The sequence below is a fragment of the Mchenga conophoros genome, linkage group LG5 (genome assembly GCF_057382185.1).
Source record: "Mchenga conophoros isolate Kocher_MC1m ecotype Shallow Benthic linkage group LG5, M_conophoros_male_GT1.1, whole genome shotgun sequence".
Taxonomy (NCBI): domain Eukaryota; kingdom Metazoa; phylum Chordata; class Actinopteri; order Cichliformes; family Cichlidae; genus Mchenga; species Mchenga conophoros.
In genome coordinates this window covers 13309172-13336764 of record NC_140530.1, presented here as the reverse complement: position 1 = coordinate 13336764, position 27593 = coordinate 13309172, and the positions used below count along the sequence as shown (strand labels likewise).

General features: G+C 41.3%; 1 protein-coding gene across 4 annotated transcripts in view; it reads left to right on the top strand.

Moving 5' to 3' along the window:
* Positions 1-27593, top strand: part of slc2a9l2 (solute carrier family 2 member 9, like 2) — a 100422-nt gene that overhangs the window by 3169 nt on the left and 69660 nt on the right. Inside the window, exons 2-7 of one of the 4 annotated variants that reach the window (XM_085273387.1) lie at positions 3292-3429; positions 5107-5186; positions 9051-9149; positions 18770-18930; positions 21463-21587; positions 23113-23258. In XM_085273387.1, coding sequence (XP_085129513.1) covers positions 5124-5186; positions 9051-9149; positions 18770-18930; positions 21463-21587; positions 23113-23258 — 594 coding nt within the window. In that variant the 5' untranslated portion in view covers positions 3292-3429; positions 5107-5123. Of the gene's footprint in view, positions 1-3291; positions 3430-5106; positions 5187-9047; positions 9150-18769; positions 18931-21462; positions 21588-23112; positions 23259-27593 lie in introns of all 4 variants that reach the window. The other 3 variants (XM_085273385.1, XM_085273388.1, XM_085273386.1) reach the window with 3 other exon arrangements.

The window sequence follows — 27593 nt, the reverse complement described above, 5'->3', positions numbered from 1 at the left end:
GGAAAGTTGATAAAATAAATTACAAATTTTGTATTGTTCGATACATATGCGTACCGAACCGAAAGCACTGTATCGAACGGTTCAATATCGATACGAATATCGTTGCACCCCTAAAAAAAACACCCAGCACGCCCCTGCGGGCGGTTTATCCTTCAAGCTCGGGTCCTCTACCAGAGGCCTGGGAGCTTGAGGGTCCTGCGCAGTATCTTAGCTGTTCCCAGGACTGCGCTCTTCTGGACAGAGATCTCCGATGTTGTTCCCGGGATCTGCTGGAGCCACTCGCCTAGCTTGGGAGTCACTGCACCTAGTGCTCCGATTACCACGGGGACCACTGTTACCTTCACCCTCCACATCCTCTCGAGCTCTTCTCTGAGCCCTTGGTATTTCTCCAGCTTCTCGTGTTCCTTCTTCCTGATATTGCTGTCATTCGGAACCGCTACATCGATCACTACGGCCGTCTTCTTCTGTTTGTCTACCACCACTATGTCCGGTTGGTTAGCCACCACCATTTTGTCCGTCTGTACCTGGAAGTCCCACAGGATCTTAGCTCGGTCATTCTCCACCACCCTTGGGGGCATCTCCCATTTTGACCTCGGGACTTCCAGGTTATACTCGGCACAGATGTTCCTGTACACTATGCCGGCCACTTGGTTATGGCGTTCCATGTATGCCTTGCCTGCTAGCATCTTGCACCCTGCTGTTATGTGCTGGATTGTCTATGTGGTCAGTCAAAGTATATATATATATATATATATATACTTTGACTGACCACATTTTAACCCCAGTGTGTAACATGCAATATATAAAATACACAAGGCATCCTAGGTTCAATATTTTTGTTGTAAAAATAAAAATTCAAGTATGAATTCAGAGGTTTGACGCGCACGGTCTATGGATTTTTCCCCTCCTGAAAGGTCCACACACACCCCAGGCAATCTAATACTTGTGTTACCTAGACTCCCGAGCTGAGAAAAGCGCTCCCAAAGGGGGTGTTCAGCTTACAAGCCCGAGTTTCATTACTCAGCAGTATCTTTTTTCCCCACGGCAGCTATTGACCCAAATGTTTCTTTAGGACAGTTTTCAAAGCAAAAAAAAAATAAAAAAAGAAGAAAGAGTTGTTGCTTAATCCTTCAGCCATGTGCTGCTGCTGTAGAGCCTGTACTTTGCAGTTTTGGTAAAAAAAAAATCCAAAAAAAAATCACGTGTTTGCATTATAAATAGTAGTCACAAGCTGTTTAAAAATGTAATTACTGTGAGGTTGAGGGCGAATAAAGAAGCCATTGAAAAAACCAGTGAAAAAGAAGCCAGTGAAAAAGAAGCCATTGAAAAAGCTGCATGAGGAGGTTTTTTTGGGGGGGGATTAAACACCAAGTTGTTGTGCTCTATAAAACTGCAGCATGTCATGGTTCTTTCTGCCTGCAAAATCAGTTTTTTCTTTTTGGCATTGGAATATTGTTGTTCCTGTTTTTGATAGCACATTAGCCTCCGACATGTCTCTGTGGAATACTTTCATCTGAATGTTCACTTTGGATTATTGTGTCCGTGAATGGTTTGCTCCTCATTCTCACACGAGTTCTAGGAATGTGGCCGAACAATGTGGTGTGTGGTTAAACCGGATGACCACACTTCATTGTTCTTATATTTCGAGAGTCAAGCTCTTATCAGCATGGTATTTGCACATTTGTGAGTTCAGGCCTTGCATTTCCAGCGCCTGGATGGGATGTACTATATACCAAATTTCATGGTGAGTTCCAGGATCTTTATGTTGTCTGACTGCAGTGTTTCCATGCATGAAATGAAGGAGGTTTATGTTCCTTGTCCCCAAACATAATAGATGGTACTTAAATGGTTTCACTGAGTTGCAGCGTGTTCCGGGTTTGAATCTCCTGGTTCTCATTTGTTTGGACTTTGTTTGACTTCAGCTTCTCCCGGTGTGCGTTTCCTGTAGTTGCTCCACAGTCCAAAGACATGTAAGCGTCACTAGCTGTAGGTATGGATGCGGACCCTGGGACCTAGGGCTATGGAAGGAAGAGGAGAAGTCTCTTTGTTTTTATAGAATCATTACCTTTATGTCAAAAAACAAAATTATTTCTCCTAATTGTGACCTCATATTCTTATAGTTATGACCTAGTGTATCAGAACTTTTTGTTTCATCAGGAGAGCTCGTAACAGCGATTTCGTGTCTTGTAATTATGACTTTCTGTTGCATAATATTGAAATCCTTATTTGACTTGAATGTACTATGTGACAAATAAGAGACACAATATAGTCATGCTTTTACAATGCCTTTTTAGTATTATCACTTTATAATCTTTATAAGTAGATTCTGAATATGAATATACTAGGGGGTTAGGGTTAATACAATGAGTATTAAAAAAAGAGTTTGCAAGAAGTCAGATGTAGCTCTGGGTCCTTAGAAGAGATCAAATAAACCAGATTAAACTCAAGCGGTAATGCCAACATAGGATAACAATGTAACATAACTAACCAACTATAGACCCAAATCTAAAGTACCCAAAACTGATCTAGAAAAGCAAGAGACACAGGGGAGCTAGCAAATTATCTAATAAACGAGAAAACCCCCCAATTGGTTCACTAGTGATTTGAATGCTGAATAAAAATATAAAATAGCCAGTTCACCTGCTATCCCACAGCGTACAGGAGTTGGGCGCATTTTACCGACTGTGTCCGATTCGAATGCAGAGAAGTGAACTTAGTGATCGAAGACCTGAATTTCACTGCTTTGAACTTTGAACTTCTAAGTGTCAAACATGTGGATGCAGTTGGAAGTCAGACTTTAAACACCTGTAATCACATCTATGAGTGATGCCACCAGTTCCTGGAGTACACCTGTGCTTCACTGGAGCAAAATGAAAAATGAAGCTGCTTGTGCCACGATACAGTTTTGCAGTGTTTTACGCGGTTGTCGAATTTACTGTAGAATATAATGTTGGCGGTATGTTTGTGCATTTGTTGTGTATTTCACAGCCCTTGTTCTTCCCCATAAATTCTTTATTTAAAATCGATTCATACTGTGGAGCAGCTTGCTGGTTAATACACCTTTTAAGGAAGAAAAAGGTGTTTCATCTAAACCCCCACCCCCTTTTTTGAGGAAGAGTTATTTCTGTAAGTTAATCAAGCGTAATAAATTGTTATCACCATCCTCATGAAACTGTTCATGCTCTTATTAAGACAGGACAGTAGAGAGATCAGTCATTGCCGTCTGTGTGTCTCAGTTATGCAGTAATACCAGCTTATACACATGCAGCGTATTTGTTCTTTTATCTGCAGTGTGGCTGATCTCAGATATGGAGAGGGAGGGAAGAACTCAAGGTTAATCATTTCTCAGTTCTGTTATCACAGTTCTGTCTGGGAAATGTTTGGGGAGTATTCTCTTTGTATGCACTGGATACGTTGCCTGAATGCTGGGTAAGTATATGCCCACAGTCATACTTTTTGTTAAAAACTTTGTACCATTTCTGACTTACATGTATCCACGGTGGGCTTTGATATTTTGACTATATTCACAACACCATGGCTTGTGTTGTTTTACCAAACTTTGTTTAACAGAGCTGAACAAGTCCAGTAAAGTTGTCCTTGTCGAGTCATCTTTGCTAGATTGCTACATTGCTGTGTGTTATTGTGCAAAGAAAGTGGCTTACACATGTCCCCTTTTTAGTCACTTTTCTGTTCTATATAAGACAGCATAACTTTATTTATTGACAACAGTTGTTTTTTTTATCTGGGTATAGGATGTACCACATACAAAAATCGTGGAGCAAGGTGCATATCTTCGAAAGCCACTTTTCAACACTACATGGGGTCTGGGTTTTATAAGCCGGAGAAAGATTTTGCTTTGATGAGGTGGTGTTTCACCTACAGCACTGCACTAATTGAGAGTTATGGTGTAGAATCTCAGACTAACACCCTAACAGTCACACTGCTAAGGGTCACTATGTGGATATGTTTTTGCTTGTTATCTGCTGGGTGGCTTCCAACACTGCGGAACATCATTAAAAAGCAAACAGTTTGAAGTCCTTGTATAAACTGCTTCAACCAACTAAAAACGTCTTCTGAAACAAGGCGGACTCGTTTGATGCTTGAACGAGCACATTTCCCATTGCAGATATAGTCACCTCATGAATTTTGTCTTATGCCTGATGAAACTTTCAAGCGTTAGCCTTCACAGCCATTTATTGTTGAAGAAATACACCGTAAAACATAAATCATCCACTCAGGCTGGCAATAAAATTAATCACATTTATTACTTTATAGCTTCTAATTTGACCTCCTGATCAAACAGCTGATTTAATTAAAAAGTTGCAGTGATCCTTTGCGTAAAATTAGGAAGGTAAAACAAGAACAATCTGATTTGTCACACGTCTTCTTAAGAATTCAATCCACAGCTGTGGGTTTTGATACTGCTCCCTGTGACTGAGTCCTGCTGGCTTTCATTTGCATCCAGTCAGAGACTAATTTACTTTTCAGAAACTGTCTGAATGCAAAATGTAATTAACCTTGAAGTCAGAGAGGACTGCTATACAATATCAACTTCTATCAGTACTGCATGAATTACTTCTTTCTGGTTTTGTCTTTGGTTTGTTCAGAATCCCCAAAAAGCTTCATAAAAAGTACAGTTCTCCTTCTTCCCCTTTCACCACCGTGTAACCTGTGGTGGATAAAACTTCCTGTAATTTTTTATTTAACCCTACCAGTTTTCCACTGCCCAGCGATTGCCTGCTGCTGTTCTAGTAACCACTAGGTGGCAGACTGAGTCTTTGATCAGTCAGCTGGTCTAGCAGTAGAAAACGACATTAAAGTGTACTTTAAATCAAGACCAGTATTCCCCCTGTTGTTGAGCAACTGGGTAAAATCCCCTCAAAACTTCAAGCTGGGGGTAACATTTCACACTTTTGCAAGCCAGGAAGCCAGTTTGCTTTCTGGCTTGCAAAGATGTTCTGCATGTCCGTACAAAGAGGTCATTTCCTTTTCAGCACGTTTCACTTAGTTTTCGGTTCCTCCTCATCCTCGTTGTGAAATGTGTCCCGTCTCCTTTCCATATACACAACGTATCTCACGTGATATAACATGGCCTTCTCATTTAAGGTCGCTGAAACGTGAACATGGACGAACAAAAGGATGATCAGATTGACCAAGATGACAGCACTAACAACTCTGAAAAGGAGGTTAGTCAGATTAAGGCACTGATTCTTACGTACTTCTTTGTGTTGTTCTGGCATGAAAAATGTTATAATATAGACAATCATGTCTTTGCTTTATGGAGGAACAGCCCTGCCCTAATAGTACTATATAGACCTCTGGTTTCCCTGTTATTTGGCTACTATGTCATACATTAACCCGTTATGTTATCCGTGGACATTACACAGCTGTGAAGATACTGCACCTCAGTAAATATGTAAATATGTACTGAAACACACACATTTCAAGCTTTTCCCCTAAAACCTGCTGCTGAAACTTGGAACCCCACTTTTTGATCTAAAATGACATCAGCTTTAGTGGTAACCTTCTTCAGATAAAAACTAAAATTATGTTGCAATATAATCTGTCAGTGGATCTGCATATTTCATTACTTATTTTTTGGCCAGTCCACTTCTGCAGAAACAGTGTTATGTCTAAAATACATAGATTTGTGTGAGCTTTGAGGGAGTTTGCATATTCTCATTGTGCGTATGTGGGTTCTCCCTGGGTACTCTGGCTTCCTCCCACAGTCCACATTGGATTAGATTCATTGGCAGTTCTAAATTGTCTGTAGGTGTTGATGTGAGTGTGAATGGTTCTTGTCTTTGTGTTAGCTCTACAATGGACCGGCAGTCTTTCTAGGGTGTTCCCCGCTTTTCACCCTATGACAGCTGAGAGCCTTAATCGGATAAACAGAAGACACTGGATGGATGGAAATGTGCTTTAGGATAAACAGAATTTAATTGGTCCTTTTCTTTTATGTTTTGCTGGGTGTTAATTTTTCTTATTTTCTGACAAGTACTCAAATCGCACAAATTTGTGTGTTTGCTTGTTACTGAGGACAGTGGATGTCAAATGCTGTATAGGTCTCAAAGCCACTTGGGGAAACTTTGTCATTTGTGTATTGTTGTATTTATGAAAAGAAAAAAAAATTAGTCTTGTTGGAATTTGCGCCCAACTCTTCACATATGCTACAAAGTGATTGTCACACTGAGCCCCTGATTGAGAACATAGTTTAGGCTGTAAGTACCTGGAAGTAACTCATCAGCTCCATTGTTAGTACAACTCCCTCACGCACATATGTCTGTTTCAAAGTTTGCAAGATTAAACTTTAAGGGGCTCTAGAGAATCCATTACCAAACAAAGGAAATGCATGGAAAGACACGTGAAAACAACTCTCAGCGTCACTGGGACATATTTTTTAAGGGACTGTGGGAAAGATGCTACTATCAGTGAGTTTTTAACCTTTAAAAATATGAGATATCAATTTCCCCTATATGACACTACTCCCTGGGTTTTAAGGCGATTGCTTGAGATTTTACTCTTTATTAAAAATATATAAGGATGACTTATACATGCGTATTCAAGGCTCGCAGTAGCCTTATGTATTCTGTTTCAGCTTCATCTCCTTTAACTGTGATGTAGTTTCCTTTACTTTGACTTCATTTTCTCAGATAGCATTGTGGATCAAATGTAATTTCAAATGATATCCAGAATATCCTTCCCCTCTCCTCTCCCCACACCCCACCCCTTTAGCTTATCATTATGAGCTGGAATCACAACTTTTCCTTCCTTTCCTCCTCCTAAAGCTTTATCTACAGTCTACTACTCATTTTCTTCAGCTTTAATCACTGGCTCCTCATAGCTCTGCTGCATCTTATCCTCATGGACTTGATAACAATACTGTGCATTCAGTTTTTTGGCTCGTCTTTGCAGTCTATTGGTCCAAGGTATAGGTTGGTACTTCATAGAAAAGCTTATCATCCTTCACTTAATGCTGTATGATGTTTTAAAATATGTTTGTTGCTATAAAACAAATTAATTACACTTACAAAATGTGCACTTAAACCACACACTGGATCTTGGTGAATAAAATATTCAAGTTGAACACAGTGATTGGCACACATTGTGTTACTTCGTTTCGTCAGTGGAAATGAAAAATCGTCAAACCTTTGACGACTGCATTTGAAAACACACCAAAAATCAGAGTTAAAAATTGAAAACACATGCTGATACAACTTGTGTCATAATATGTGGCTCACTAGTGCATATGTTGTCTGTATACACTCCCAACAACAGCCTGATAAGATGACAGCTGGTGTCCTTGGGGTTCTCCTCCTGTTAGACCTGGAAAAGGCTGTTAGTGAACTCTGTGAAGCTATTTGGTGTCTTTGGATGCACTGACTCAGATTGTTCCAGAGATCCCCAATTTGATTCAGGTTTTGGGAAAGTGAGAGCCAGTCAGTGGTATCAGTGCGTTAATCAACCAGTAACCTGTACACTCTGGCCACAGTTGGCTGGAAATTGTCTTGAATTAGGAGAACCCAGGACTCATTGTACCAGCGTAAGGCCGGACGGTGAATCTGAGGTTTTCATCCCCATGCATAACAGCTGTCAGGGTACTGGTACTAACACATGGAGATCTGTGTGATCCTCCAAGGTTATGCTTACTTTGATCACTCAAGTTAAATGATATTGCAGGTAGCATAATGATTGGTACGCCATCTCCAGACTCTTTCCCATCTGTCACATCTGCTCAATGTGAGCCCGTTGTCATCTGTGAATAGAACAGGGTGCTAATGGCAGACCTGCCAGTTCTGGGGTTTCTCTGGCAAATGCCAATCAAGCTGAATGACACTAGTTTGAACACAGGCCTCATTACAGGAAGTCAGGCCCTCATGTCATGCTCAAGGACTCTGATTATCATAATTTGGTCAGAAACATGCAGAAGTAGCCCACTGGAGGTCTTTTTGTGGTATTCTGGCAGTGCTTCTTCTGTTCCTCCTACACAGAGGAGCAGATCCTGGTGCTGTGCTGATGATGGTTCCACGACCCGTCTCCTGGGATCTCCTTTACATTTTTGAGACTGTTCTGTGAGACACGGCAAACATCTTGCAGTGGCATGTATAAATGTGTCATCCTTGAGGAGCTGGACTTCTTGTGCAACCCAGGCTGCCGGAACGGTTTCAAGACACTAACAAAAAGCAAAGAGAAGAAAGAGATAAATCACCTAATAAGGATAAAGAAAGAGCCATAGATGATTGTTACCAAGTATAAAGTCGTTCCCTTTTTGGAGGTTGTGTTGTTGTTGTCTCTTCAGTGCCTCTGCTGTTGCCACTAGACTTCTCCAGTGGTTTATAGCAACATGTAATAGCAAACACCTAGATTACCCCAGTATAGTCCCCCGAGGATGATTCCTAACATTCCTGATCATTATTTAACCCTTTCTCTCCCGTAAACCTATACCCAATAGAAACTCATGGTCTTCTATAACTCGTTTACTTAATATTTTGCACAACCTTCTGATGGAGAGCGTAGCACCTTGCCAAGAGGATACTCATAAAGCAAGTATGCAATACAATCTGCTAATCAAGTTTCTTCTTCTAATGGAAAATGGTTTCAATTTAATGATGTTATCTCCTTTCATCATGTGCTACACTGAGGGCAAACCTTTATGATTTTAACCCCTTTATTGCATTTATTGAATTTCTATCCTTCTCTTTTGTATTGAAGTTTTTAATGAGCTTCTTTCAGGTCATCACAGTTTTAGCCTTGATATGGTTTATTTCCTATTCCCATCCTCCTTTGTCATTTTCAGTAATAATATATCACGTTGTCATAAGAAATATATTTCACACAGTGTTGACTTTGCGCTAAAATGAAACAATTGACAAAATAAAAACAAAGCATGGATTTAAGAAGCTGTTTTCTTAGCATTGATGCCCAGAGTAACACAACTCACCCAGGGTTGAATTCCCTTGACTGAATCTGCCCTTGGCATTGATCAACACCAATCTGGAAAGGACTGCATGACTAGCATAATGTGTTCATGTGTGCTCTCTCGTTAGCAGTCACTTACAGCCTGCCTGTTGTGTGCCGCCTTCTTTGGCTCCCTGGGCTCATCTTTCCTTTATGGCTACAACCTCTCTGTGGTCAACGCTCCTGCTCTGGTGAGTCAAACACTTGTTCTCAGCCTTTTTGCAGGGAACCACAAGTGATTTTGTATGTTTTCTTTGTGCGGTAATTAAACTTTTAGTACTCATCCATAAATATTGAATGGCAGTGCTAAAACCAGCTTCTAATAAAGGTACAATTGACAGAACTGTAGCTCTGCAGATACAGAGACCCCCCCCCCCCATTAAGAAGAAATTGTTCAAAATGAACACAGTATATCGGACTCATAGACACTGTTGTAGTCAGGCTTATCCCCAGTACAGTGACCATTTACAGGTATTATACCGATACATAATACCTTTAGGTATACTTTTTATATATAGGTATTATTTCCATGTGATTGCAGGACAGTCCCAGGGGAGTGTCCTGCCAGATTAATGGTTTCACAGTTTGTTTGGGCAGCTGAGAGCAGGGGAGCCTAAACCTCCAGACCAAATACATATACTTATATTAAATATACTGTACATTACATTTTGGACAGGACTGAAAATCAGTGGCAATAGGTCTGATGAAAAAGTTGATCCATCATGCAGTATCATCTGGAAAGCATGTGACTGGCAGCAGCTTCATTTTTCAGTATGACATCGATCCCAAACACACTGCCAATGCACTAAAAGCATACTTGGATAGAAAAATACACAGTGCAATACAATGAGTCACGAGTCTTCTTCGAGCTTGAACCTCAACAGCATTGAAGCAGTAAAGGTGGTCATACCAAATACTGACTTTCTAGCTTTTGTATGAAATGTATGGACTCTGTTTTTGCATTATATAATGTGTTTCTATGTATTTTTCAGTACTACAACTATTTCAAATTTTCCAGCAAAAAATATAAAGAAATGAGGGGTTGCTTTTACAAAGTAATGTGTATCCGAAAAATACAACATGTGCAGCCAATGTTCTTGTAAGTTTACATTACATCATCTTTGACTGGTGAAACAGAAACTGCATTTTTGAGTTCTGTACAAGTTCAATTATGTGGTGCCACTCGAATGGGAAACGTGTTTCAGAGGTCATGCTTTCCAATCAGGCTGTTTGTTTGTTCAGAGGTAATTAGATGTCTCACAGGTTATATAATTAGTGTTCAAGCGCCACGACCTTCAGCTCTGCAGTTACACCTACACTAACAACTAATACTGCAGAAAACACAAAAAACATGATTTTATTTTTCATCGTAGTACAATTCCCAAGCTCAGATTAAGGAGCTGTAGTTTAGAAAGCTGATAAAAAGGGAATTCAGTCTACTTTATATTTTAAATTAAGCATAATATTATGTTTTACAGTGTACTTTCTGACAGTTCAGTGTAATTTCACATTTTGATACTGCTCTTAACAGTGTCCATATTTTAAAATAAATTTGAAAATAGATGATTGACCTTATATGGGAAGATTTTAACAGAACAGATTCATATGATGTATTTCTCAGTGTGCCTTCAGTAGATTATGAGTCCTCCAAACAAGCTTGAAAACAATATATAGGGGGTGGTAGTTGTACGCTTACCAAGAGCCTGCATATTTTGTCACAGTACCTCTCAAAATAAGAGGCGCAAAAATGATAGCACAGTTTATGAACAATGCATTCTTTGTCTAAACAATGACAATAAGTTTCCCACTGTTTTTTATTTCAGAATGTAAAGTTTTGAAATGTTGTTTTCTTGTCAAGGACATCATGTTATTATGTTCTCTAGGACCTACTATCCAAGTGGATTATTCTTTAAATGCTGTACATGTATGATCTTCTACAAATCCTCCAAATTTCTTAGTGGCAGGCTATAACTGAAATTGCTTTGCTTTCATTAAAAAACATTATGGGCACCCTGGGTTTAGGCTGTGTGAGACTTTATAACAGGCTGGTTTTATTTGCATCTTAAGGGCTTCATTCCTAATGTTTCTAATTGTTCACTTCTCTATACTTGGTAGAACTCAACAAAACACAGCCTACATACTATTAAGGCTTTCCTTTTTAACAATTTGTTCAGAAATGTGATGATTTTATTTTATATTTTAAATTTATTTCACCGTTATTTGTACAAATGAACCTCACTGAGACACGGGTTCTCATTTTCAAGCGACCTACTGATTACTGCATGGAATTAGTAGGGTGTAAAATGCACTTAACAAAAAATAAATAAAAGAAAATTGAGAAGTAATTAAAAAAAAACAAGCAAACAAAAATTAACCTTCCAGATCTTCTTTGCACACAGTTCCACTCTGCACAACCCCAAAATCTGTTGCCTGGATATTTTGTTTTCTGCTTGGCTTAGCAAACTTAAAAGTCCCACCTACTGTTTAATCTGTATTTTGCAGCTAATTCTCCAGTTTACGTCGTTGTTGAGCCATTGCTTTTTTGTTTACTCCCCTTTATAGAATCTGCCCACCAGAAGCACCAGCTGATCATTTATGCAGCGCTGGCTCTCCTCCACCTCAGTAGGGCTCACCACTTCTCCTGCTGTCTTTACAAAAGCCGAACAGAATAAACCAACAAAAACGTTGAGTTGAATTAGGATAACACAACAGAAGGAATGTTACAGACAGAGTTCTCACTACATTTCAAAAAAGACCGAGTCGATCTCTTTAATAGTTCACTAAAGCCACAATCGTTTCTACACGCGGCACAAAAACCTATAAATGAACATTCAGCTTTCTCCACGCACAGCAGGGCCACCCCCAGCAGCGAGCTATCTTCAAATGTGGGCAAAGGAATATTATATGAAGTGTTAAAAATTCATTTCCATTGAACTCTAATAGGTTGAGCTATTGAGGTATCAGACATTAGATATGCAAGTAGACCACAAACCTCATCTTAGAGGAGAAGCATCAAAGTAGGGGCAAAAAACTATTTGCTACTCTTCATTCCACTTCCAGACAATGTCAAGATGATGGGAATTTACTCATTAATAATGTATAACTACCGTCATTTTCTGTAGACATCAAATTTACCCTGCTAAAGAAATCTTCACAAAGACATTTTCTTGGAGTTAACTGGGTGCACCAGTAACATCTTTGAATTAATGTGCATGATAGTGGCATGGCATTAATCTCCCCTCGACACAACACCTGTTATAAAAATGAAGGAGTCTTAATCATTATTTATGCAAACATTTCTTACGACAGCTTGACATTAACTGAGACAACATAACAACAGATCGACTCATGAACGGCTTCACTCTGATAGAAAACCAGTGAGTGTAAAATATTATATAGCCATGTCAAACAGATGTTGCCATGGTACAAAATCTAAAAATATTGATTGTGTTTTGTGGCTGTGATGCTGGTGAGAAATAACTGTTGAACACATGAATAACTGAACTCGGTGGATGTTTGCAGGGAGTGATGTGATGATGATGTGAAGTAATATCTTTGGTAATTATTAGGGGTGCAACGATACACAAAATTCACGGTTCGGTTCGATACTTTGGTGTCACGGTTCGATATTTTTTCGATACAAAAAAAATGTTCATGCCTTTTTAATTTGTCATTTATTAAAATTATAAATATATATTTTAACTCAAAAGTACAGTTTTTAAATTTAACCCTAACCCTTGTGCGTGTTTTTTATTTTGACAGCGAATGCGCACCTGCGGACCACTTATGTGCAGCCCTGGTTATTTAGCTCATCATATTGCAGCCACAGAAATTATTTTGTCCATGAAACCATAAAGCTGCACTTTCTTTTTGCCTTATAGTCTGATTTGTCATAACTTCTCCGTTTTGTGGTAAGCTTTTCTTTGGCTGTCACTTCTTCAAATCAAATCAAATCAAATCACTTTTATTGTCACATCACATGTGCAGGCACACTGGCACAGCACATGCGAGTGAAATTCTTGTGTGCGAGCCCCACAAGCAACAGAGATGTGCAAACACAACAACACAAACGAGCAAAATACAAGAATGGCCAACCTGAACTAATAAATATATGTACAATATATAATAGTGTATGCATTTCTGGATGTGTATACTAAATATTTTCCTACGTGTGTGTGTGTGTGTGTGTGTGTGTGTGTATACACATTTTTACAAATTAAATAGTAAAAAAAAAAAAAAAAAAAAAAAAAAAAAAATAATAATAAAATATATAAAATATACAGAGTTGAATATGTGCAAAACAAGTGGCATTTATATACAGTGTGGAGTGCATAATGTTGAAGTTCCAGTAGTGAAGCTGAGGTGTCTATGACGTGTTCAGCAGTCTGATGGCCTGGTGGAAGAAGCTGTCTCTCAGTCTGCTGGTACGGGACCGGATGCTGCAGAACCTCCTTCCTGATGGAAGTAGTCTGAACAGTTTATGGCTGGGGTGACTGGAGTCCTTGATGATCCTCCCCGCTTTCCTCAGGCAGCGCTTCCTGTAGATGTCTTGGAGGGAGGGAAGCTCACCTCCAATTATCCGTTCAGAGCACCGCACTACTCGCTGGAGAGCTTTGCAGTTGTAGGCGGTGCTGTTGCCATACCAGGTGGTGATGCATCCAGTGAGGATGCTCTCAATGGCACAGTGATAGAAGGTCCTGAGGATGCGGGGGCTCATGCCGAATCTTTTCAGTCTCCTGAGAAAGAAGAGGCGCTGCTGCGCCTTCTTCACTGTTTTGTTTGTGTGTACTGACCACGTAAGATCCTCAGCCAGATGTACTCCAAGGAACCGGAAGCTGCTCACTCTCTCCACAGCAGCGCCGTTGATGGTGATGGGTGTGTACTTCTCTGCACCTCCGGAAGTCCACTATCAACTCCTTTGTCTTTGCGACGTTGAGGGTGAGATGGTTGTCTTGACACCAGTGGGTCAGGGCGCTGACCTCCTCCCTGTAAGCCGTCTCATCACCGTTGGTGATAAGACCCACCACTGTAGTGTCGTCCGCAAACTTCACAATGATGTTGGAGTTGTTAGTGGCTGTGCAGTCGTAGGTGTAGAGTGAGTACAGGAGAGGGCTCAGTACACACCCCTGTGGAGCACCAGTGTTCAGTGTGATGGGGGATGAGGTGATGCTGCCCAGTCTGACCACCTGGCGTCTGTCAGACAGGAAGCTAAGGATCCAGCTGCAGAGGGAGCTGCTCAGTCCTAGATCCTGCAGTTTCCTGTCCAGCTTCGAGGGAACGATGGTATTGAATGCTGAGCTGTAATCTACAAACAGCATCCTCACATACGTGTCTCTCTTCTCCAGGTGTGACAGGGCAGTGTGTAGTGTCAGGGCTATGGCATCATCAGTGAACCTGTTGTGGCGGTATGCAAACTGTAGAGGGTCCAGTGAGTCGGGTAGTGCAGAGCAGATGAAGTCCCTGACCAGCTTCTCGAAGCATTTGCTTACGATGGGGGTCAGGGCTACAGGTCGCCAGTCGTTCAATGAGGAGATGGTGGAGGATTTGGGTACAGGGACGATGGTGGCCATTTTGAAGCAGGCTGGGACTACAGACAGAGAGAGGGAAAGGTTGAAGATGTGCGTGAACACTCCAGCCAGCTGAGCCGCGCATGACCTGAGGACGCGGCCGGGAATCCCGTCCGGACCAGTAGCTTTGCGTGCGTTCACCTTCCTGAAGCACCTCCGCACATCCTCCTCAGACACAGTGTGCGCACTGACGTCATCCGCGGTGCGCACACTGTCCGGTCTCATGGTGTTCGCTGTGTCGAATCTAGCGTAGAATACGTTTAGATCCTCACACAGAGAGGCCGTGGTCTGCGGTGTGCTGGTTTTCCCTCTAAAGTCTGTGATCGTGTTTAGTCCCTGCCACATACTCCGAGGGTTGTCAAACTGTTGCTCCACCCTGTCCCTGTACTCACGTTTGGCTGCTTTGATCGGCTTCCGGAGTTGGTAATGTGCGTGTTTGTAGTCCGATGTGTTCGCGGAGGCAAAGGCGGTGTTCCGTGCCGCGCGAACATCTCCGTTAATCCAGGGTTTTTGATTTGGGAAGGATTTAACTGTTCTGGATGGGACGACATCTTCCACGCATTTCCTGATAAATCCACAGACTGAGTCTGTGTATTCATCAATGTCTCTGGCGGCCACGTGAAACATTTCCCAGTCCGCGTGATCAAAACAGTCCCGCAGCGCAGACTCCGATTGGTCCGTCCAACAGTGCACCGCCCTCCGGGTTGGAGCTTCCTGTTTCAGCTTCTGCCTGTAGGCGGGCAGGAGCAGGATGGAGCAGTGATCTGATTGGCCGAATGGGGCGCGGGGGAGGGCTTTGTACGCATCCCGGAAAGAGGTGTAACAGTGGTCGAGTAGCCGGTTTCCACGTGTGTTGAAAAGGATGTGTTGATGGAGTTTTGGTGAGACTTTCTTCAGGTTTCCCTTATTAAAGTCTCCGGCTGTGATAAACGCTGCCTCTGGGTGTGCGGTTTCCTCGCTGCTGATCGCGCTGTACAGTTCCCTGAGTGCTCGGTCAGTGTCGGCTTGTGGGGGAATGTAAACAGCTGTAATAATCACTGCTGTAAATTCCCTCGGTAACCAGAATGGCCGGCACTTAATCATCAGGTACTCCAGGTCCGGTGAGCAGAAGGATTTGACCGGGTGCACGTTCGCATAATCACACCAGCTGTTGTTGATCATGAAACACACACCACCGCCTCTGCTTTTCCCAGTAAGATCCTGTGACCTGTCCGCGCGGTGCACAGAGAACCCCGGCAGTTGTATTGCGGAGTCCGGTACTTTGTCCGATAGCCAGGTTTCTGTGAGGCAGATCACGCAGCAGTCCCGCATCTCTCGCTGGAATGAGATCCGTGCCCGAAGCTCGCACAGCTTGTTCTCCAGAGACTGCATATTAGCCAGTAATAAACTGGGTAACGGTGGTCTGTAAGTGCGCCGTCTCAGTCGAACCAGAACGCCAGATCTTCTCCCTCTGCGTCGGCGTTTGCGGCCTCCAGGGCCAGAGAACAAAGGCGTCTCAGGTGAGATGAATGGGGGGGTCTGCAAACGGAGCGTCCGTGTTGCAAAACTTGAACTCCGGAAAGTTATAAGAAAGACCGTCTTTTATGTCCAGTAAGGTTTGTCGGTCGTACACAAGGAGACAAGTGCTGCTCGTGAAAAAATAAAGGAAAAGTAAAATTAAACACAGAAGAAAGCCGTTGCTTGGGGGAGCTCGCGACGAGGCTGCCATACTCGGCGCCATCTTGAAACAACACCCTGACCTTCACCCTGACCTGTCTTATTTGGCTCAGCAGAACTAAAATATAAATCCTGCTGCTTTTACACACGGACTCACATAAGCTCAGCGATTCTCTGCGCGATCAACCTCTCACATGTTTAAGCTGCGGGAGATTTCACTTGTCATGTTTGCATAGTAAGCTAACGATTAATAAGACGATGTCAGAGGAATTGGTGCACAAAATATCATCACTCACAGATCAGTGCTGTCGTCTCTATACACAGTTCGCACGATTGCAAAGTGAAAGCAAAAAAACAAGCGCAAATTCAAACGCGATTTCAATATGTCACCGATGCCAATGACATAATTACCCAGCTACATTTCTGAAAGAATGCAAAAGCATTGACATATATTTTTCCTACAATAGCCCGACGGGCAGGGAAGAGATAGATTTTGGTAGCCCGACTGAAAAAATCGCTAGCCCCAGGACGTCGGGCTAGCGATATTGCGAGCCCTGTATCTGATTGAGGAATCACTCATCTTTGGAAAAGAGAGTTTATTACAGAGAAATGTCTCTTTCCAAAATAAAAGCTATACTATCCGCTTCTTCTGGGCTATATTCTCAGCAGCATAAGGAGAATCCTGTGCTAACAGCTGTCTAAATGACTCGGCTAAAGTTAGTAGCATGCTTGTTGTTTTTGTCTTTGCACTAGGATGATGTCGGCGTAAATGTGCAGTCATATTCGTTGTGTTCCCACTAGTGCTTTCAGGTTAATCTCATTGAAATGACCTTAATGCCACAACACGGCAAATCTCTGTTAACGAGCTACCGCCGATCGCCCCGTGCATGGGGCTAGACGGCCAACACGTTAACGAGCTAACTGCGCTAACACACTAGTTCCCACCCATGTAATTGAGCATTGCGTGGCACATCCAACATACTGTTTTACTTTAGTCCATGACTCGCTTACCTTCAGGGTCATACGTCACATGAAAACCAAAATAATTCCAAACGCCAGATCTGAATGAGGGTGGGGGGGTCCATGTTGCAAGGAAAGCTTAACTTCTGTCTTGCTAGCTTGCCCTGCGCTCTTCCTTCTGACTATGCTGTCTGTGTTGAGCGCTCAGTGGATCTGCGCTCGACAGTGCAGCCTAGGCGGAGTAGTCGAACGCAGATTCACTGAGCGCTCAACACAGACAGCATCGTCAGAAGGAAAGTTGATAAAATAAATTACAAATGTTGTATTGTTCATACATATGCGTACCGAACCGAAAGCACTGTATCGAACGGTTCAATATCGATACGAATATCGTTGCACCCCTAGTAATTATTTATCTATAGCACGTGACTTGGCTGATCTTCAGTAAAAGTAGCGATAAGGGTGATGAAAGCCCTGTAGAAACTGGTGTAACCTGTAACCCCCCCCCCCCTTTTCCTAGCGATAGAATTGTTTTCAGCAAATTTGAAGTGACATCAAAGGTCATTTTTCAGTCTTAAGTTAAGCAAAGCCGGCAATCATGCTCGTGATACATGATGCTTACAATGAGTAGCTCCTAAGCCAAAGCAAGCAATGACAGCAACTGTGTGACCACTGCCCTTCCTGACAGTGCTGAAGACAGGGAGGGCTTCAGCTTTGGTTTAACAGGAATTCAGTCGCAGTTGTTAAATGAAAGATCAAAAAGCTATAAGGCCCTTTGCTTTCTATGCAACCGACGTCTTCACGCTCAATGAAGACACTTTAGAATTCTCGTGGGTTGATACAAGTGCCGTAATAATTTAATGCGACGCATTCACTGACTCATTGTAGCCTGTGCTTCAACTTCTTAATGAAGTCACTCAGTTTGTTGCTATTACGCTATTTGCTATTTTTTAAAGTAAAGTTATACAAAACGTCAGACACTGTCTGTAAAAAGAATGCTATCGTGATGCTCCAGTCAAACTATCCAAATCTCAAACTTTTGATGTGATGATTGATTAGGTGTTTTACACGTCATTTATTCATTTTATTGGATACAAGGAGTCAATCAATCACGTATATGAACACATGAACAAATTTTAGATCGCATTAGGGCAGGTAGGTCAGAGAGAGATAAGAGTGTTTCACGTGTGACAAACCTGAATACAGATGCAAAGAATAAACAATTCTTTTATGAAATCTGGAGCTATTCAATAAACATCCAGGGCCGCCCAGGGCTAATGACATGCCTGCATTAAGCCTGCTGAAATTAATTTATTTGCATATTGTGGAGACCAGATATAAAATCTTACCAATATTATTACTGGTATTAAAGCAAAATGTTTTCAGATCATATTGTTTAACAATCATTTCCTGGTAGTCCTTTTCTCCAGGCAAAGTTTAGGTCATAAAGTCAGATTGGAAATGTAAAAACACACTCATGATACATATGATATTCAGTAAACATGTGTTGGGGGTTTCTAGGTTTACATTTAAACTTTTTAAATATCAATGTTTTTTGTTTGTTTTCACCATTTATCCATATGAATAACACATTTAAAACATCTCTTTGTGTTCCTTTTGTATTGCAGTACATTAAAGCTTTCTACAATAAGACATGGATTGAGAGATATGGGGAGCCTATTTCAGCGGAGACGGTGACCCTCCTCTGGTCCGTCACAGTGTCCATATTTTCTATTGGAGGCCTTTTTGGAGCCCTGTCTGCCACGTTAATCATCAAAGTACTGGGCAGGTGAGAACACTGTTATGTGCTTACAATATCACTGGTAAGAAGTTTGCTTTTATATCCTTCACTCATCAGGGAATGGCGAACAGCAGTCATTTTGGTGCAAACGATTATGTTATGAGTGAATATGAACAACACTGTAGATCCTTTGGCTTCCTTTGTTGTGGGGAGCGGTCTCTCTGGATCGAGCTTGTTCTGGTGAATCCCACAAATGCTTGGTCGGATTGAAATCGAGGGACCGCAGGATAACACTGTGCTGCACAAACACAAGAAAGGGGAATTTTTGAAGTGTGGTGTGCTGCTGTTAGCAAGGGAAGAAAGAAACCACTAACCACTTGATCTGCAACAGTGCTTAGGCAGGTGGTAAATGACCTTGTTTGTGCACGAACTGTTGGCTTCTCAGTATGATGTTAATTTAACAAAATGATCCAACAAAATCATTGTGGTTTTAACACTGTGGCTCACCTCTCCAGCTGTGACTAAATAACAGTGATGTTAAATACAAACACAGACCCTTAAAGTGTACAAGTGTTATTTTTGTTCCTCGTGTCTCCCTTTTGGTACAAGGCTCCGTTAGACAACCAGTTCCTTTAAGTACAATAATGAATAATTTTAAATCTACTCTGTAGCAATCTCACTGTTGTCTTTAGCCTCCATTTACAATGATCAAGTACCAGTAAGTTTTTGTAATGGATTTAAGACATAAAAGACTGTCAGTGCACTGACTCCAAGGACATAAAAGGTATTGGTCTTTACTGACTTGCACTGGTTTGACAGCCTATATACTGCATGATGAGATCCAATCTCACAGCCAGCGTGATGCATTTAGCTTTAACTTTTGATCACCTATGTGTTGGACTGCAGAGCCACATGTCCTACTATCCTCAAGGGACACGTTCAGGCACTAACAAAATCACCTCAGGGCTATGAAATGATACGTCTTCTAAAGAATCTGTTATCCACTAATGACAAGAGTGTCACAGAGAGACTTATGAAGCTTTTACTCAGAGTCATTTCAGACAATTAAGATACCCTTGAGGTTCACCTTGGATTTCTCAGGTTGCGATCCTCACTGTGTTAATTAGGTTGAAGCGTATAATTCATTTTCCCTCCACATTCCCTGCGAGATGTGTGGGTCAGCTGGAAGTTTTACACAGAGTTTCGGAAAGGTTGAAATTCAGATGTCAGGGACAAGAGTTGAATATATATGTTAACTTAATGAGGACTCATGGAGCAATTGAAATGAAACACACTTCAAAGTATGCCAGGGAAGCCGAGGTAGGTTTAGTTTAAAAAAAAAAATCAGTAGAGGTGTGTGGACATTTCACCACAGACATGAAAAGAGATTAATAAACATTTGTGGTCAACTGCACTGCTACATAAATGAGTGTATTTAAATTTTAGATTTAAATGTAGATTTAGACACAGCAAGAGAGAAAAGCCTTCATCTCAGAAACAAAACACGGCTGATTATCATGCTGCTGGTGTTGTGTGACTGATGTTGAAATACAAATGCTATAACTTACGAAATGTGCTGCTCTGAGAGCCTCAGTGGCGTTGTTAAGCATCTCACTTCAAAAATAGCAAAAATCAATAGGAAGAAAACATTTTTCTTTGACCCCTGACATTAAAAAAAGTACAGTTCAGACAAGACCTGAATGCGCACACATGGCAGACAGGCATGCTGAAGAAAAAAAGAAACTTGGTCAACAAAGGCTGGTAAAGTAAAAGTACGCAGATGAGCTGGAGATCACACGCAAATGGCCCGATGCTGGAGAACAAGGGAACCAGAGATGTTGGGTGGCCTGGTGGCAAGGCAGATAAACAGTACTGCCCAGGTGCTGCAGACGGGGGATTAAAAAGAGACTACTCCAGGAGGCAGGACCTGCTGTGAAAGTGGAGCTCCATCAGGGCCATGCTAGAGGCTAATGGTTAAGATACAGCAGGGAACAGGTAGGAAGACCAAAGAAGAGATGAGGTCAAGACAAAGGCTGGAAACCAGAACAGTTGGACAACAGAAGAGGTTCAGCAGGCAGGACAGACAGATGCTCTTTGAAACGGGGGTCAGTTGTGACAGCTGATGCGACCTGGTGTAATCGTGTCCTGCATGGCTAGAGGCCGCACTAAATTCTGTTATATAATAAGTGATTGAGAACTGATTGTTACTTGTCAAGAAGAGGAACAGTTCCCACTGACTTGGTGCTTCTGGGAGCTTGGGTTAATTTTTATAGAATACTAGCAACTAGGGATAATGAAATAGTTTCAGATTCAGCGTAGTGTAAGAAACCTCCATTACAGAACTGATTTTTCTGTTGTGATGGCCTCAAATGTGTTCCTTTGAAACTATAAAAAGTTATTCAGCTATTCCATGATGTTAGCTTTTTAAAACTCTGCTATCTCTGATAGTTCTTGCTCTGCTAGTTTTTTGTTAGGTGAAGTTCTTTTCATCCCAGGTGAAGCACTATAGAAATTGAATTTAATGAGTTACATTTAGTTAATTTTTACATTTTTTTCATGTATTTTTCTTACTGACTTTAGAAAGGGGACCTTGCTGCTGAATAACAGCTTTGCTGTAATAGCTGCTGTGCTTCTGTCTCTGGGTGAAATGTCAAGATCTTTTGAGATGCTCATCATTGGACGACTCATTATGGGGGTGGATTCTGGTAAGAAATATGCTTTTATAATTTCCCACTCATCAGAGAGTGTAGAACATTCAATATAGAGCATAATGCTGTAGTGTAAGGGAGTACAAAGAAAATATTAATTCAGTTAATCATGTAAATTATGATGATATTTTTAAGTTTAATCTGGTTGACCTTATCAGAAAATGTTAATTACATACATCACCTCTTGTAGTGACGCTGGCTTTTTACTTACTTCTACGACTATGGGAATTCATTATCATCAGGTTATTCTAAAAGGTCCATGAAAAACCTCCAGTTAGTCCAAAATGCTGCAGTGAGAGTACTGGACATGGGCGAGGACAAAATACTGTATTTCTTCCATATTAACATCTCGAATAAACAGGACCCATCCATCCATCCATCCATCCATCCATTCTCTTCCGCTTATCCTTTTCAGGGTCGCGGGGGGCGCTGGAGCCCATCCCAGCCGTCATAGGGCGAAAGGCGGGGTACACCCTGGACAGGTCGCCCAGTCTGTCACAGGGCTAAACAGGACCCATCATACCTTATAGACTTGATAGTACCATATTATCCTAATAGAGCACTTTGCTCTCAGACTGGAGGCTTACTTCTGGTTCCTGGGCTGCAGGTCACTGCTGTAGTCCTTTCAGTCCCTGGGGTCACATCAGCTAAGATGTGCTTCTTGGTGTCAATCGTGCGAATCACTTGCATCAGGTTTGAATTGGTGTGAGATGTTCCCCCATCCTGAATCACATGAGTCATTAAGATGACTTGACTCAATGTGTGAGTGTGGGTAGAGTCGTCTGGAAAGGTATCTCAAGACTATGTTGCAGATAAATGGTGTCACAGGCCACGACCTCCACTCAGTGATGGTCATTCAAAGAGCACATCCAAGGTGATAGCACTATTAGAGGTCAAATACCTGGGACTTCCCATCTGGTGTTAGAACTGAAGAAGCCATTGTGTGTTTTAAATTCAATGATCACTGATTTCACATGTGCTAAAAAAGTGCTACCTCATAAAATGCAACTCAGTTTTGGTTTTAACAGTAGCTTGGTTATACCACAACGGAGAAATAGTAGCTACCTTTAAAAAAAATACACACATTTACAGAAGCGTGGGGTAACTTGTTTACAAATTGTAGTGTGTGGAAATTGATTTGTTTTTAAGTATTAACTTGTTCTTCAGTGTAGACCGTTTCTAATGCACAGACCATCAATACTAGTACCCATGACTGTGCCCCACAGTTCAAGACAGCCAACTGTGAAATGTGACTTGATGTTCAGTGTGTGTTAGTGCAGTGGAGCTGTTGGTGTGTCTGCACATTTATGTGGTAAAACAAAACAGACTTCGATACTGATAAAAACACCCCCAATGCTTTTAAAGACAGCTGATGCTTACAGATCCTAGATACGGCCAAGATACGTGAATGCATATTCCTCTACTATGTCAATACATACTGATGACAGGGGTGTTTACATAGACACGAATATATTGTTTTTAATAGGTTTTAATATATTGTTTGCTTGTTTCTTTCTGACAGGTATTGCTCTCAGTGCTCTCCCCATGTACCTGGGAGAAATTTCCCCAAAACACTTCAGAGGTATGATTGGCCAGTTCAACTCCATTCTAATCTGCTTAGGAGTGTTCACTGGGCAAGTGCTGGGGATGCCTGAGCTGCTGGGTCAGGTTAGTGGTTTAGGAGGCTATGAACGATTACATTTTGAAAGTGTGCTGTACAGGGAGTGCAGAATTATTAGGCAAATGAGTATTTTGTCCACATCATCCTCTTCATGCATGTTGTCTTACTCCAAGCTGTATAGGCTCGAAAGCCTACTACCAATTAAGCATATTAGGTGATGTGCATCTCTGTAATGAGAAGGGGTGTGGTCTAATGACATCAACACCCTATATCAGGTGTGCATAATTATTAGGCAACATCCTTTCCTTTGGCAAAATGGGTCAAAAGAAGGACTTGACAGGCTCAGAAAAGTCAAAAATAGTGAGATATCTTGCAGAGGGATGCAGCAGTCTCAAAATTGCAAAGCTTATGAAGCGTGATCATCGAACAATCAAGCGTTTCATTCAAAATAGTCAACAGGGTCGCAAGAAGTGTTTGGAAAAACCAAGGCGCAAAATAACTGCCCATGAACTGAGAAAAGTCAAGCGTGCAGCTGCCAAGATGCCACTTGCCACCAGTTTGGCCATATTTCAGAGCTGCAACATCACTGGAGTGCCCAAAAGCACAAGGTGTGCAATACTCAGAGACATGGCCAAGGTAAGAAAGGCTGAAAGACGACCACCACTGAACAAGACACACAAGCTGAAACGTCAAGACTGGGCCAAGAAATATCTCAAGACTGGTTTTTCTAAGGTTTTATGGACTGATGAAATGAGAGTGAGTCTTGATGGGCCAGATGGATGGGCCCGTGGCTGGATTGGTAAAGGGCAGAGAGCTCCAGTCCGACTCAGACGCCAGTGGAGGTGGAGTACTGGTTTGGGCTGGTATCATCAAAGATGAGCTTGTGGGGCCTTTTCGGGTTGAGGATGGAGTCGAGCTCAACTCCCAGTCCTACTGCCAGTTTCTGGAAGACACCTTCTTCAAGCAGTGGTACAGGAAGAAGTCTGCATCCTTCAAGAAAAACATGATTTTCATGCAGGACAATGCTCCATCACACGCGTCCAAGTACTCCACAGCGTGGCTGGCAAGAAAGGGTATAAAAGAAGAAAAACTAATGACATGGCCTCCTTGTTCACCTGATCTGAACCCCATTGAGAACCTGTGGTCCATCATCAAATGTGAGATTTACAAGGAGGGAAAACAGTACACCTCTCTGAACAGTGTCTGGGAGGCTGTGGTTGCTGCTGCACGCAATGTTGATGGTGAACAGATCAAAACACTGACAGAATCCATGGATGGCAGGCTTTTGAGTGTCCTTGTAAAGAAAGGTGGCTATATTGGTCTCTGATTTGTTTTTGTTTTGTTTTTGAATGTTAGAAATGTATATTTGTGAATGTGGAGATGTTATATTGGTTTCACTGGTAAAAATAAATAATTGAAATGGGTATATATTTGTTTTTTGTTAAGTTTCCTAATAATTATGCACAGTAATAGTCACCTGCACACACAGATATCCCCCTAAAATAGCTAAAACTAAAAACAAACTAAAAACTACTTCCAAAAACATTCAGCTTTGATATTAATGAGTTTTTTGGGTTCATTGAGAACATGGTTGTTGTTCAATAATAAAATTATTCCTCAAAAATACAACTTGCCTAATAATAATGCACTCCCTGTATATGTCGTGTTGTTTTCTGTAAGAATGGTTTTGAGGCTGGAGAAATTTTAAATCAAGACAAGAAATTTGAGTTTAGTAAATGAAAAGTGGGCTAAACATAACCACCACATCACTCCAAGTTTTTAGTATATTGTCTGTGGAGAAGGTCTGTTGACTGTGGATGTCTGGTAGTGGTGGTGGGGAATTTCTTTATTATTTTTTCCCTTGACTGTAATAAAGTTTGCTCTCGAGTCACTGTCATAAACAAATTGCACTTAAAGGCATTTCAGCAAGCCCAAAGCCAGTGTGAGTGAGTGAGGAATCTGAATCAATAAATTATGCTAAAAGTCATATAAATTGGCACTTTAAGTAAAATGTGAACCTGTCATGACTTTGGTGATGCATTTAGATAAAGTACTATTCACCTATTGTGAGAGTCACTTGTCACTGGTTGAACTGGTTCCAGTCTTGGTTTACATTTTGTGTTTTGTTCTTAGCTGAATTTTTAGATTTTGACTTATTTATTATTCTAGTCTAATGTGAGACTTAGTTCTCACATTATTGATAAGATAAGATTTTATTGCTTATTTTTAATGTGGTAACCAGTTACATGTTCTGTTTTGTCTTGTTTTGTCTTCTTTCCGGTGTATTGTTATATTTAATAGTAGTATTAGTAGTTTCCTCAGCTTGTGTCTTATTGTACCTTATTTCTGCATTCATGCCTCTGTCCCTCCGTGTTGCCTAGTCTCTGACATCTTAAGTTCTTGTGTTGGTGTTTGTTAGTTTCCTTTGGTTGTTTCCGGTTTTGCTTTGAAGCGTAGTTTTCTTTCATGTCTGCTGTCAGGTTTGCTTCCTTCCTGTCCTCTGATTCCCTGATTGTTTTCACCTGTTGTTAATTGCTTTCACTTGTGTCTCCCCGCTCATCTGCTCGTTGTCCCCAGTGACTTCTGAGTATTTATAATCTTGTCTGCTTTTTTGTCCTTTTTGTCAATGTGTGTGTGTGTGTGTGTGTGTGTGTGTGCAGCCAGCCCAATTTATTCTCTCTGGATTTTCATGTACCTCATGTTGTGGTTTTTGTTATTTTTTGTATCTTTTGCATCAGCTGTACTAAAGGCTCGCTGTCAGCTCATTCTTTTGTTTCTTGGATCCTGTTTGTTTCCTCTCCCCTGCCTGACAGGTTCCACTATATGTCTGACTTACAACATAAACCTATCAATATTAACTAGAAAAAACACTTTGAAAAAATACAGTACTTAATGAGTAGTAAAAAAATTTATTTTATCACCGATAGCTCACAAATTGTTCATATTTTGTTCATATTTGGCATGTTTAGTTCACACACTGAGAGGAAGCAGCACATCAGTTTAAACTTTGGTAAAGACAGTGAAAAAGTCAAATCTTTTCCATCCGGACTGGACAATGCCAAGATCAAATGCACCCAGACAACCTGGCTGCTGGGGAGTTTCTAGTATTTCAATGTTGAAAGCAAAAACGAAATTCTCTATAACTGCATGTAGCAAGGAGACTATCCCAACTAACAAAGGATGAGAGACACATTACACCCTGGACAGGTTGCCAGTGTGTTGCAGGGCTAACACAGAGCAACAACTATTCAGACTCACATTCACACCTATGAGCAATTTAGAACCTGGAGTGAACCCCTCCTAGGACCTGGTGTCCACATATGTGGACATCACATTTTGGGTTGTCTAGACCGAAATTTCTTTGTGCCTCTCACGTCTGTGTGTGACCTTGGTGACTAGGTGGCATTAAGGTGAGAATTAACCACCAGCGTTTAAATGTCAATGTAACACTGGTGGTGCAATACTAGTAGTGAGCATGTAAGACCTGTTAGTGCTACTTCTTGCCTTCTTTGGATGTAGTACGGGCAGAATAGTTACCTTTAACCACAGTATAAGGACAGAAGGGAAATATCGGCCAGATCAGACAGGTTCTACAGGGTGGGCCATTTATATGGATACACCGTAATAACATGGGAATGGTTGGTGATATTAAAGTCCTGTTTGTGGCACATTAGTATATGTGAGGGGGCAAACTCCTCAAGATGGGTGGTGACCATGGTGGCCATTTGGAAGTCGTCCATCTTGAATACAACTTTTGTTTTTTCAATGGGAAGAGGGCCATGTGACACATCAAACTTATTGGTAATGTCACAAGAAAAACAATGGTGTGCTTGGTTTCAACATAACCTATATGAAATCATTCTTTTTTGAACAAAACTCAAAACAGAGCCAATTAATCTTTCAGTCATTTCAAACCCCCCCCCCAATCCCACATGCATACTATCCTTTAGGGCTAAGCCCCGGGTGTATCAAATGTCTGCCTCCGCCTCTGCTCTGGAATACAGTATCACTCTTATTATTCTCGTCGGAGAAAGGACTTTCACTATCCAGCTAGCTTCTTCGCCGCACGGGTAAACGGATCTTTGACCGTCTGTGTCTCTGGCGTATCTGACTGGCACACGAAGGCACACACAGGTGTCTAAGCAGCGCACACAGACAGGGGAGGGTCAGACCGGCCAATGATTGGTCGCTCAGTGGATCTAACAAACACACTCTAAAGGACTAAGTCCTGCCCCCACACCATTTAAATATTACATATACATATGTACATATTAATTAAACTTATGTTTACATGCTTTTTATCAGTATTTATTATAATTAACTTTGTTTTTATCAATTTTTATTCCCATTGTGAGAGTATGAATATTTATACTTTTAATCCC